Consider the following 12,834-nt stretch of genomic DNA (forward strand, 5'->3'; position numbering starts at 1 on the left):
GCTCAGATTATCTTGTTCCCCAGCAGTCTTTCATAAACATCTGATAGGGAACATAGGAATTAGCCACAGGGAGGCTCTTATATTGGACTTCTCCAGACGAATGAACATCCTTTCTCACTCACCAAACTATGTTTTCTGGAAACCAGTAATGCTGCTTTTTGCACTTGAGTGAGATCCTGCAAGGTAGGTGGAGTGTTAAGAGTCATCATGATACCAGTGCTGGCACGATGCATGTGCCAAAGGGCTCCATGCTTCAGAAGGCCTTACATCAAGGCTGTGTTGGTTTTTTTCAATAGCTTATGGTAAATACTGCGTATTTTGTAGACATTCAGATGTTTATGGAACTTAAAAGACTTAATTTGTTTTCTGTATTCAGAATTGAAAATGTCTGAAGACATATGCGATGGCAGCCCATCTGAAGAAAAATCTGAAGTAATGGAAGTGCCCAGCAATGAGGTATTGCCTCACGAGTCAGTGCCATGCCTCGTGGAAGCTGAGGTCTTGCACGAGTCTTCACAAGATGAACGTGGACAAGCCACTGAGAGTCCCAGGGATAGACAGGAAGGAGACGTATTTATTAATGAAAACCCTTTGACTGAAAAAATAATTGAAAGTTTGCCTTCCAATGGAGAGGCGACTGAAGACATGCCCACAGAGTGCAATGAAACCGTAAGCCTTGATACAGAACCTGAATCTGAAGAAACACTGCATGAACAAAACAGTCCAGTAAGTAATACTTTTTTTTTTTTCCTTTTCCATAAAAGCCCTCCTCTCTCTGTTTTTTAAAGACAGAATTTTGTACAATGTACATACTGTTTCTCACAAAAGGCTAGGGAGTTACGTACAGAAAACCTGCATGGGAATAAAATAAATTCCAACACCAAGATTTTGGAAATTAGAAATAGTTGAATTTCTCTTTACTAGTATGATATTAATATGTTCTTTCTAGCCTGGTTGCAAGAAAACTATACCAGCACTTATTAAGAATCTATGCAAAATTGACTAGAATACTTGTGTGAATTTGGTATCTGGCTTTCTGTACAAGCCTGCTTCATCCAGTTCACAGAATGAACCTAGAAGAGGACAGAGTTAAGCTGCATATGCAGTGCTGAGTCTGGATTTGCTAACTCAAGTCATTGTCTTTACAAAACAAGTATATGTTTCACAAAGCTCACTGAAATGGCCAGTAGTTTTTGTTTTATTCTAGGTCAGTAGTTTTTAGTTTGTGATCCGCAGACTTTTGGGAGTCTTGTGAGTAACTGCAGGAAGTTAATAAAAGAAAACCAAGAAGAACAAGGCTTTTTCATGGCCTATACAGCATCCAAATCCAATGCACATGACATAGCTGAAGATGTTCTGCTCTACACTGAAAAAATTTCGGGCATCCCCAACTTAGAAAAGGTTAAAACACGTCATTTCAGTCCCTCCACCAGTGATCCACTCCCCAGGTATCTGTACACTGCGCAGTGCAGAGCTGTCTTGCTTAATACCACAGGTGGGCAGCAGCTCCTCTGTCTGTGTTTCTATTGAGCTCAGTTCTTAGGTGTTCCCTGTGCACATCCATACTGGCTTACACCTCCAGGGAGACTCAGGCAGAGAAGCCTGTTAAGTCTGGCTCCCAGTAGAGCTCAAGAAGGAGATGCCTCTCCCTAATAATAGCCCTAGTAAACTATTATGGCTTTATAGGATCTGAAGAATCATAGAATCATAGAATGGCCTAGGCTGGAAGGGACCTTAGAGATCATTTAATCCAACCTCCCTGTCATGGGCAGGGACGCCTCTCAACTAGATCAGGCAACACATGGGGACCAAACGGGTATCGAACCCGTGAGTAAGACATCTGTGAAGAAATCTCTGGAGTTTTAGGCACTTTCAGCAATAGGTGATCTGAACTAAGCTCCCTGTTCTGCTTGCTTGTGCACAGAAACTTGAGCTCTGCATAATACCCTGTCTATCATCATTTATTAAAAGCCTGGCCTTATTGCCTCTCAGGTTCTTTGTGTTTTCTTCTGCCTTTGGAAAACATGGATTTTAGACAGTGGACTAATATTTTTGTTTTTACAGACTGCAGACTCCTCATCTAAATCAAGTAGATGGGGAGCTTGGGGTACCTGGGGAAAGTCTCTCCTGTCATCAGCTTCTGCCACAGTGGGTAAGTGTTCAGCCAATAAAGTACATGGATAGAAATTGTAGTTTTAATGTTAGTTAGAAAAATTATGTGCATTAAAGTGATTTTACTGTTGATCAGTTGGAATTGTAATGCTGATAAACTCTTCAGTTAATTTTTATAGTTGCAGCAGTAGGTTTCTTTCAGGTCATTCATTTTTTGCCTGCAAGATAGCTATATTTATATTCAGTTTAGCTTATGCAATAAATAGCATTCTATCAAATAGATATTCTAATGTTGTTTGTAACAAAATTATTTGTTACCAGTTACTGTTCTTACAGGCTTGCGATGGCAGTGTCACAGTCTTCTCTTACCTAGAATCCTTGTCCTCACTGAGTTTAGTGTCATAGAGTACGTACATTTTGTGGGGGGCAGCTATTTTTTTGCCCAGCTGACATGAGCTTGCCTGAAAATGATGAATGCTGTTGGAAAAAGTTTGGGAGATAAACAAGATTGTGTGTTGTATCCCTTCTTACTGTCTGATAAGAAAACAAGACATACCTTTTTACAGCTGTTTGTTGCTTTTGTCTTAAAACCTGCTCCCAGCATTGTATCCCTCTGGATTTCCTTGGAGTTTTTAATGATATGATCTCATTTTTGTATAGGCCATGTAACATCTTGGTTCGTATACATTAAAAAATCCATGCTTAATTGATACCGGCTTCTTAACATACCATCTGACTATATCTGCATCATAACTATCTTTGTAGAGTGTAAATATGCAAAGAAGTTTATTGTCTAGGCAGCCTGACTTGATAAGGTTGTGTGATGCTGTCTATTTTAAATAGGCGTCTCACCACCATGCAGATATATATTTTTAGGATTATTATTTGAAAATGAGCACAGCTGGAACAGGTCAAGTTGCCTAAGTAAAGGACTATCCACGTGCAGAAGAAGGAAGAAGAAAATTTAAAAATCATTTTAGTTTTATGTGATAATGATTTTACCATGTCACACTACTTACCAAGTCCCATCTACTATCTAGTTTCTGACAGTGACCAAGAACAACTGGGAAAGAGCCTAAACCCAGATGTATGTAAAGCAGCACTTCCCTTGTTTTCTCTTCCTATTCCTTGGAATCTACAACTTAGACAGACTTCATGACCCTGGGATCAGGGTAGGGTTGAGTTCCCATATTACTGCCTAATAATTTTGGATCTAATTTTTCTCTGTGAATTTATTAAATAAAATAGACTTTGAATTAAGCAGAAATCAACTGTACATTCTTTCATGTTCGCTGAACACAATAACCTGGAAGGCCACATACATAATCTTAGATTTGTTCCAGGAAATCAATGCAGCAGGTGATAGTTTGTATTCCTGATATAGAGGGATTATTTCCTAGTTGTTATGGGAATTCATGCTTGATCCTGTGAAGCATTTACTGTCTGTTGTTGTCATAGACAGGATGTGGGACTATGTATATGAGATCTCTGCCTCAGTATGACAATTCCTAGTGAGAGACAGATTAAAAAAATAAAGCTACTGGGAATTTCTATAAGCTTTCTTCTTTCTACTAAGTATTCATTATTCCCCTTCAAGTTACTTCATTTATTATCTGAGCAGTTCAACGAACGCTTCATCTCCTGTTCTTCATCAGAAAATAGGTTTGCCATCATCCAGTCCATTTTAATGTTGCTTATTCCTTCAGTGTAGCAAATTCTATAAGTAAAGCTGCTTTCTTGGAATTAGACTTATCGGCAACACCTTCGATATGTGATTTTTCTGTTGCTCGTGTTATCTTTGATTGACACAACTGCTTGTGTGGTTGAGTATGACAAATACTCACTATTCCTTGTGTTTTTCTTCAAAAATGTATTCTATAAAAGTGGCAGAAACGATCTGAGGTGGACTAGATAACATCTTCTTAAAGACCTAACCAAATACATTCAGCTTTTAACAAATTGTATCATAGAAGAGCCCAGATTGGAGGGGACCTTGAAAGATAGTTTAGTCCAGCCTTTTGTGGGAAAAGGGTGCCTAGATGATATTGTCTAGCACCTTGTCCAGTCACATATGGAATATCTCCAGCAACAGGAACTTTACCGTGTCCCCGGGGGGTGTTGGTCCAGTGAATGATCATTCTTACTGTAAAAAAATTGTTTCTTACATTCCTTTCTCTTAAGACTCCTAAGATTGAGCTGAAATGGTTGTTCCAAGTATCTCAGTTTCCTTAACCTTCAGACCCTTATGTAGAGCTCCCAAACAGATTAGCATTTTTACTGCATGGCTATCATTTGTTTAGCATAGCTGATTTTCTAATAGTAAGGTAGTTTCTTTATAACTTGTATCTTCTCTCTCTCTAACTTCGCACATATAGCAAGTGATTGGTTTGGTGATGGTTTTGTATTATGAAGAAAATGTCTGTTGTCTTTAAACTGATTTTGACATTTGGATCAAGGTCTCAGCCACAGGGCTGATGTGGTACCCCTCTACACAGCAGAGTCTGTAATGCCTTTGGGTTAGTAGCAGTCACTGCCTGAATCATACTTAGTGCCTGACACTAGATGTCACACTAGGAAAGTTATTGAATCTGCCTTATTAATGAGGTGAAGAGTTTTCTTTTGTTTTTAAAAGGTACAAGAGGTTTGTCTTCCCCCGTTGTTGAACCACAGTGGAGCAGATACTCTAAAATAGTTGCTGGGATGACGAGATGGGGGAAGTAGGCTTACTGTGATCTGGAGGTACAACTTGTAGTTATTGTCACCAGTTAGCCTCTTGCTTTTAAATTGTTTTGTTTTTTTTTTAGTAAATGAGCAATTACACCATCCACTCTTCTAGTAACAGTGTTGGTGAAACTCCCTTCTGACAGTGGGTTACCATTGCAGCTAAGCCAGTTTAATGGCTACCAGCCACTGAAATGGGCAGTCCTGCACCTCTCTTTTTCTTGCATGTTGCTCCTCCTCCCTGTGCCAGCACGCCTGCTGCTCTGACATTCCAGTAATCCAGCTCAGGAAACTAAACTGACATAAGAGTAATTCTAGAGGAACCAACTCACTGAGGTAAATGCCAGGGGAAGTAGAAGGGATAAATACGGAACATAGAAGTAGCAGAGCCTCCCATACCAGCACCAAGAAGCCATTAGGTCAGCTTAGCTGTAACAGGAAATGGTCTATCCTCAGGGCTTAAGAGAGGCAAAATATATTCCCAGTCTGCACTTGAAGCTTGTGACTTCTGATTTTAATAATGACTTGTATGATTGAAAGCTTGCCTGTTTTGGTTTTTTCCCACCTAAGCTATCTGCTAGCTTAATGGAAGTTACTACCATCTCCTACAAGCCTTGCCTTTCGTATGTTGTGTTGTTTTGTATGAATGAGTTATGGCATTCATAAGGTGCTTAAGTTATGGTGCTCAACAGATGTTAGATCTGTTAGATTAACAGATCTTAGCTCAACAGATTCCTAAAGAGAATGGTTTGGATTTCAGATGTGCTGAATTTCCCTCCGGAGGTGTCTGTTGGCCTCTTTCAGCTTTACAGGGAATCCAAAGCTGCTAAACTGGGAGGTGGAAGATAAGGGAACCTAAAGAGAAGTGGAACGTACATGACTAAAGGGTTTGTGTACATTCTGATCTGGCCTTGAGCAGTTCAGACAAGCTCAGAGGCAGGCCACATTTTTAGGCACTGCTTGCAAAACTATCCTTTTCAAATGAAAGATTCCAGCTAGCAACATGAATAACAGTATTTTGCTGAAACTGTCAGCCAACAGAAAGAAATCGTGTAGGCAAGAAAAACAGAAGCAACAAGAGAGGGGAAAAAAGCGTGCTTTCTCAAAAAAAGGGCCCACTGAATACCTCAGCTGTCTCCATTGGTACAGATGTGTAAATGGAGGCATCAGAGGTGTTCCTGTGTTTACAACGTCAGCTCAGTTGTGTTACCACACCCAGTGTGACAAGCCCAGTGGACTTTTATTTCTGAAATGGAGGCTCATCTCCCATAACCTCTTTTTATTTCCATGCCTTTTGAAATTACTTTTTTTTTTTTTATATCCCAGAGCATCACGCGCTTCTACTATGTTTGTGCATGTATGTGTATCTAACAGTGCTGACTTGGTTCAGTTGTGGTCTTCTGATCTCTGATTTTGTTGTTGTAGTCAAACATATGCGCCATACAGCTTAGTTCAGCAAAATTACTCCTAGTTGACCTGAAATATTTTCTTATCATTCTAATGTGTGTAACCACAGCCCTGAAAATGCTGCTTTTTGTAAGTCTATAAATACCAATACAGCAGCTGTGTGCCTCCTTTTCTTGGAAATTATAAGCTTGTCTGCAAAACTGTGAGAACCAAGTTAAAAAATATAAAAAAAACCCCAAACTTGTTTAGATACAGAAAAAAAGGGGAAATTAATCTGAAAATCCATAATTTTTGCACAAAGTTAAAGTTTTTGCTTAATGTTGATAGTTAATCTTTTGTATAATTACAGGACAATAATATTTTGTTAGCAAGTTAAGTCCTTAAGAAAACCCAAGTCAGTGGAAGAAATAGAACCCTTTTACTCATTTAAAAGTTGTGATCATTACTTAAATCACAAGTACCAGCAATCACATAAATCACTGTGGTGTATAATCTGGTATGTCCTGTACAGTCGGAGATACTGCTACATTTTGTAAGGCACGACATAAAATAAACAAAAGTCTTACTTTCTTTAGACAGGTAAAAGCATTTATCTGACTAGTCTCTCCGTTTCAGTGTAAACCCTCAGGACCCCGTGCAGCTTACGCTGTCATACAGTAAAATTAGTTGTTTCTACTCATCGGTTCATGTTCTTTGTGTTTACTTGCAGATACTCGAGTTTTCTTGTATGCAATCTTTCAGTAGTGCTGCTTCACAGAAGTTTTTTAGAGTGAATTTATAACCGATTTCATAGAGCGCCTGCTGTGCAACCCATCTGGAAAGAATAGAATCATAAATCTAAACTTTCCTTCTTCCTACTCCATTTCATATAGTTCAGAACGCTGCAGAGCACTGGCAAATCATATTTTGCTGCAGTTAATATAACTCAGAAAAGATGCTTGGACTTTTCTAGTAGAAAGTGCACACAATTTTGGATAAGCGTGGACAACATTTAATGAATGGTTACATTTGACTGTGTGCCCTAGATGTCTAGGTATCTGCCTGAGCATCTGTGGTAATGCCTTTTCTGAAATAAGTTGGGGAGGGACTGTTTACAAGGGCATGTAGTGACAGGATGAGGGACAATAGTTTTAAACTAGAGCAGGGTAGACTTAGATTAGATGTTAGGAAGAAGTTCTTTACTATGCGGGGGGTGAAACACTGGCACAGGTTGCCCAGAGAGGTGCTGGAGGCCCCATCTCTGGAAGCATTCAAGGTCAGGCTTGATGGGGCTCTGAGCAACCTGATCTAGTTAAAAATGTCCCCGCTCACTGCAGGGGGAGTGGATTAGATGACCTTTAAAGGTCTTTTCCAGCCCAACGCGTTCTATGATTCTAAGTTATCTATTTACAGTTCAGTTTCAGGTAACAAAGCAAAGAAGTATGGAATTCTGATTACTACTTCTCATAAGTAGTAGTTAAAGCACTCTGTACTGTCCTACTGCTACAAGTGATTAGCTTTACATGAGATGCAGTAACGGTGTACTGTACAAGAAAAAATCAAATAGGATCGCTGAAGCCATTTCATTTTGTGCTGGAAAGAAATATTGCTCACCAGGTTGGTTGGTTGGTTATTTATTGTCTCAGTTGATGCACAAAAACTTCCAACTAAGGAAGATGTGCGACCTGGATCATTTGTAATAAGAGAAGCATATACTTCTTGCGGAACATACTTGTGGATATAAGCAGAAGCAGAATGGGCAGACAGTTTAAGGGTAGCCTTTTTTAAGGGCAACATTCTTCATCTACAGCTGATACAGATTAGGAAGCTGCTGCCCCCTTTTGCTGACTACCAGGCAATCCCACCCTGCCCTATAGCTGGACATTACCAGTCCACAGGATCTGCTAGTGGAAATAAATTCCATGTGGACAAACAGCAAAGCAATCCTGTTCTGTGAAAATAATTCAGATAAAAACACTAATAACATATATTCCTTACATTGGACTAGACTATTTTAATAGAACAGAGAATTAGGGAGTCACTACATAAGCATCAGGAAAAGGTCATAAAATCTCGGTAGGAGATCAGCTGCCACTGGAACAATAATTCTGTCTGTCCAACACCGGCAAACCTTACACAGTATGTTGAAATAGCAGCTTTGAGGGGAAACCCTTTGGAATTTGACTTCAAATGAGCGGCTGAGCAGCTCAAATCCTGAAATAACTTTGAGGACCTGGTTCAGTATTCCTAAAATACCTAACATAGCACCTATGCAAGAGATTCCTTACCTCAGGCCCGCAGTCACTCACAGTCTATTAATTGTGAGTTAATTGTTCTAGACTCCTGAAAACTAGGTGAAGCCAAACCCTACAGCATTAGGAGGACCTGTTTAAACTGATTTAATAGAGTATTCAGCATTTTGAAAAACAGAAGACTAAACTTACGTGTGCTGCTGAAACAAGTTTTATATTTCAGATCCATTATCATTTGTATTAGATTTTAGTTTTATAATTTCTAGTCAGTTATTAATAGTGGAACAAGTGAATTACTAACCTACAAAAAATTAAGGAATTAAGGTAAGTCTAATAGTTTTTCTGATTGTCATCATTTGTGGAGTGTAAGAATACTATGCACTGTTAGTCTTCAGTTTTCAAATCAAATATAAAATATTCTTCTGCTGCAGGTCATGGGATAACAGCAGTAAAAGAAAAAGCAGGAACTACCCTAGGGATTCATAACACAAGTTCAGCATCTTCTGAAACAGCAGAGCCTCCTGCAGCAGAAACACCAGTTATACGTAAGTTCAAGTTCACTGAAATTGGATAAAACTCTTTGACACTGCAAAATTAGTCAAGTTTACAAAATTTTAGGATTTTGATAACAGAATCCAGTTTACTGTAATTTGTGACTTGTAAAGTTGGAAGTATGCTGTAACTTGTTTTTTTCCTTTTGTTGAAAGCAGAAAATTCTCTGGACCAAAGCTCTTCTGAGAATATTCCTTCTTCTCCTTCATCTGGATCTCGTGGCATGTTGTCAGCTATCACTAATGCTGTACAGAACACAGTGAGTCATTTTAGCTGGCCTCTCTGCTCTAGTTATTCATCATGTTTAGGTGCAGCTTCACTGTAGATCACATTTCTTAAGTTGTAGGTCTTTAAAAACAATTCTGTTATAAGTCTCTTTAGAGTTTTTAACATGGCAAAATAACTGTACCAAGTTAGAAAAAAAAGTCAAACACAACTATCTCATGACTTTTGCACCGGTTTCAGTGAAAAATATGGTCTTCTAAACTGTATAGAATTCTGCAAACCTAGAGAGGCTGCTACACCACAGTGATGAATGTCACCAAACAAAAAGAATAACTTAAAGTCTTTCTCAGTAAGTTGCCTGTGATGCCGTTTGAGACTTTGGTAGGGTTTTCCATTATATATCAGGTTACATCAGCATTGGAGTATCTGACAGATGCATAATCCAAATTGAAATGGAAATATTTAGCCATTGTAAATTCTTCTTCAATGTACATGAAAAATTGTGAGAGCTAATGTTAGTATGAGGACACAGGAAAGACAGTTCTAGAGTCATCAGCAGTGTCGAAATTTTAGAAATCAGTTAGGTAACACAGGGTCATCCTATTCATGGTGGACTTTGGCTCCGTATTACTCATATTTAAAATAAATTCCCAAGGACTAGATGCCACTTTGGATGAAATTAAGATGGTATTATTCTGTCAAATTGGCATTATTTGCGATAGGTGTTACTTTTTCTCTGATGTGAGTCTTTTAATTAAGTAACAATACTTGTATAGTACATTTTTTTCTTTCTGAAAATGTACTTAGAACAAAGTAAAATGATTTTGTAAATGTTTCAGTCCTATTGTTATTTAAAGCATAGAAAATCTAGGGACCTGAATGTTCAAAGATGGTGTCGGCAAAAGCAATAATCTTTACAGTTCGTATTAGCATAAAGTGGAAAGAAAATAACCACATGGTCTTACTTTATACAGGGGAAAAGTGTATTATCTGGAGGCTTAGATGCTTTGGAATTTATTGGGAAGACAACCATGAATGTCCTTGCAGAAAGCGATCCTGGATTTAAAAGAACCAAAACACTGATGGCAAGAACAGTTTCTCTATCTCAGGTTGGATTTATTTAAGTACAGCTTTGTCAACGCAGTTTCAGATTCTTTCTTCCAGAATTCCAAATGCCTCAGGGTGAGACTTTATTTATTACCGTAGGTACGAGCTAGGCTTATGGAAGTAAATACTATGCTTAATATTTGCTCCACTTTATTTTTCTTCACAGAACCACAAAAAATAATGTAATATCATCTTTTCTGCATAATCACATGTGCAATAGCTGATTTTAATGAGATAGATATGTGGTGATAAATCATTGCCCTCTGGAGACACAATCAAATTGTTGGTGTTTTTGTAAGAGCTGCAGATAGATATCTTGCAGCACAAACATCACTGTACTACTTTCCTTGGAAATGAATAATGCTGGAATATGATGTATGTTTCATTAGGAACTAAAGATGTGAAAAGTTATATATTAATGTCCATCAAAACTTAGCTTAAACAAACCCTTACACAGTTGTGACTCATGTTTAAAAGTTCAGAGACGTGATAAAAACAGAAGTGCTGTCAGTACAAAATTATTTTAGCTCTCCAGACACTGAGAGGTGGGAGGCTGTGGAAAGCAAGAGATACTGAAAAAAACCTTTAATTTTACTACATGTTCACTTCCTTGTAGAAAGGGGTGTTTTTCCTGTAATAAGATGTTTCATCTTTAGTGTTCATCATTTTAAGTGTGAACAGACCGTTACTGTTGTTGTAGGCCAAAAGCAAGTAACTCTTGCTAAGGTCCACAGGATTAAAAATGAGCATTTGAGAACACTTTCCTAAGCAATATGCATGAATTCACACATAAAATCTGAGGCAGAAAGTGACATAACTCAATTCTCACTTGTTGCATAACAGTGTTTCCTTTTTAGTGATTTGTACATAAACTTTCGTGAGTGATCTTTTGAAGGTGGAGACTGAAGAAATCTACGGTCTTTTGTAACAAATGAATAACTGAAGACAATATCATATAAATTTGGAATGATGGAATAGTGTAAGTGGCGAGAGTTCACCTGTGTTCAGAGGCTTATAAGAGACTTAAGATGCAGCTGAGATGTCTTTGCCAGCTTTACTGTATCAAATTCCTATGAGAGGCCATTCTTTCCTGGGAATAGAAGGAATAGAAGTTCCTATTCTATGCACTATTCTATCCTTACACACAAATAGAAGCGTAGAAAAAGAGCACTCCAAAATATCCCCAAGTGTATAGAGTGTAGTTCTGCTCTGCCTTTGGTAGAAGGAATAAGTTATTAGACCCATCTCTTTTGTTGGTTCTGCTGTCACATAGAACTGACTTTAGTATTTGCTAAAAATATTTTATAGGAAATGATTTTGTAGATGCATTATTTATGCAAGTCGGTAGGTCCTGAAAATAATATTCTTCCCGCTTCATGGTCTGTGGACTGGATTGCATGATTTTTTCAGGCTGTGTATGAAATAGTCCTTTTTCATTTCTCTTTCATTGTGATTGGTGGCTAAATTTATTATATGGTATCCGTAGCTGACATTGCTTTTGAGAACATAAGCAAGATTATTTGTTTATTCATTGTTTTGTAAAAAAAAAAGGTGGTTAGCACTTATCATTGGGAAAACCACACTTGGAATACTACTTTAAATATTTTATTAGAGAGGTTTATAAAAAAATGAAGTTAGAAATTTCAGCTCTAAAATTTCAGCTCTGCAGGTGTGATTATAGCCCCAGATTTTATTACTATTTCCTAGAGAAGCAGAAAGTAATAAAATCTGTCATACCTACAGCACCAGCAATAAAACAACAGGAGTGATGTATATTTTTGCAGCTGTTGCGTGAAGCTAAAGAAAAAGAGAAACAGAGGCGGGCCCAGCAAGTCACAGTTGAAAGAACAGCACATTATGGTTTACTGTTTGATGAATTCCAAGGTTTATCTCATCTTGAAGCTCTGGAAATCCTGTCAAATGAAAGTGAAGCTCAGGTACAGTATGCAGACAGCACAAGTCAAAATGCTTGGTAAAATTTGATCTTTACATTACTATCACTCTGCCAGGTGCATGTGGAATGAACAGTTAAGTTTTCCATCAACTTCTGGGAAGTCTGGCTTGGTCCCATGGGCCAGCCCTTGGCTTCAGGGAATCAGTCTCAGTACACCTTAAATTTAACTCCGTGTTTAACTCAAACCAATCAGCTTCAGAACTGAAAGTTATTTTTGTAGGGACCACATATAGTGAGTGTTTTTCAGATTGTGACACTGCAAGGAGGTTGAAGTCTTTGGTGTTTGCATCAGGCACTGATGCTTAAATTCAGGAATTCCAGGCCTACTGCACCTAGAGGCTGGTGATTTAAAAAAATAATTCCACATTACTTATTCAATTCCTAATCTTTCCAATTGTGTCCATTTTCAAAGTTACGTAGAACTCTACCCCAAGATATTATTGCTGGAAGTATACAGATGTCTCTCTGAAGAATATGCTAATATTACTAAAGCCTAATTAAAAGATATATTTTTAATAAATATAT

The 12,834-nt window shown here is 38.0% G+C and overlaps 1 protein-coding gene across 1 annotated transcript; it reads left to right on the top strand.

Moving 5' to 3' along the window:
* Window positions 1-384: 384 nt before the first annotated feature.
* Window positions 385-12,292, top strand: LOC104274545 (protein NOXP20-like; the record flags this gene model as incomplete). Its single annotated transcript, XM_009870203.1, has 6 exons — window positions 385-726; window positions 2,065-2,152; window positions 8,903-9,016; window positions 9,176-9,282; window positions 10,223-10,357; window positions 12,140-12,292. Coding segments are annotated over exons 1-6 (939 nt in total), but the record flags the coding sequence as incomplete, so codon positions are not given.
* Between the last annotated feature and the right edge of the window lie 542 nt (window positions 12,293-12,834).

This window comes from Apaloderma vittatum, unplaced genomic scaffold (genome assembly GCF_000703405.1).
Source record: "Apaloderma vittatum isolate BGI_N311 unplaced genomic scaffold, ASM70340v1 scaffold39015, whole genome shotgun sequence".
Classification (NCBI taxonomy): domain Eukaryota; kingdom Metazoa; phylum Chordata; class Aves; order Trogoniformes; family Trogonidae; genus Apaloderma; species Apaloderma vittatum.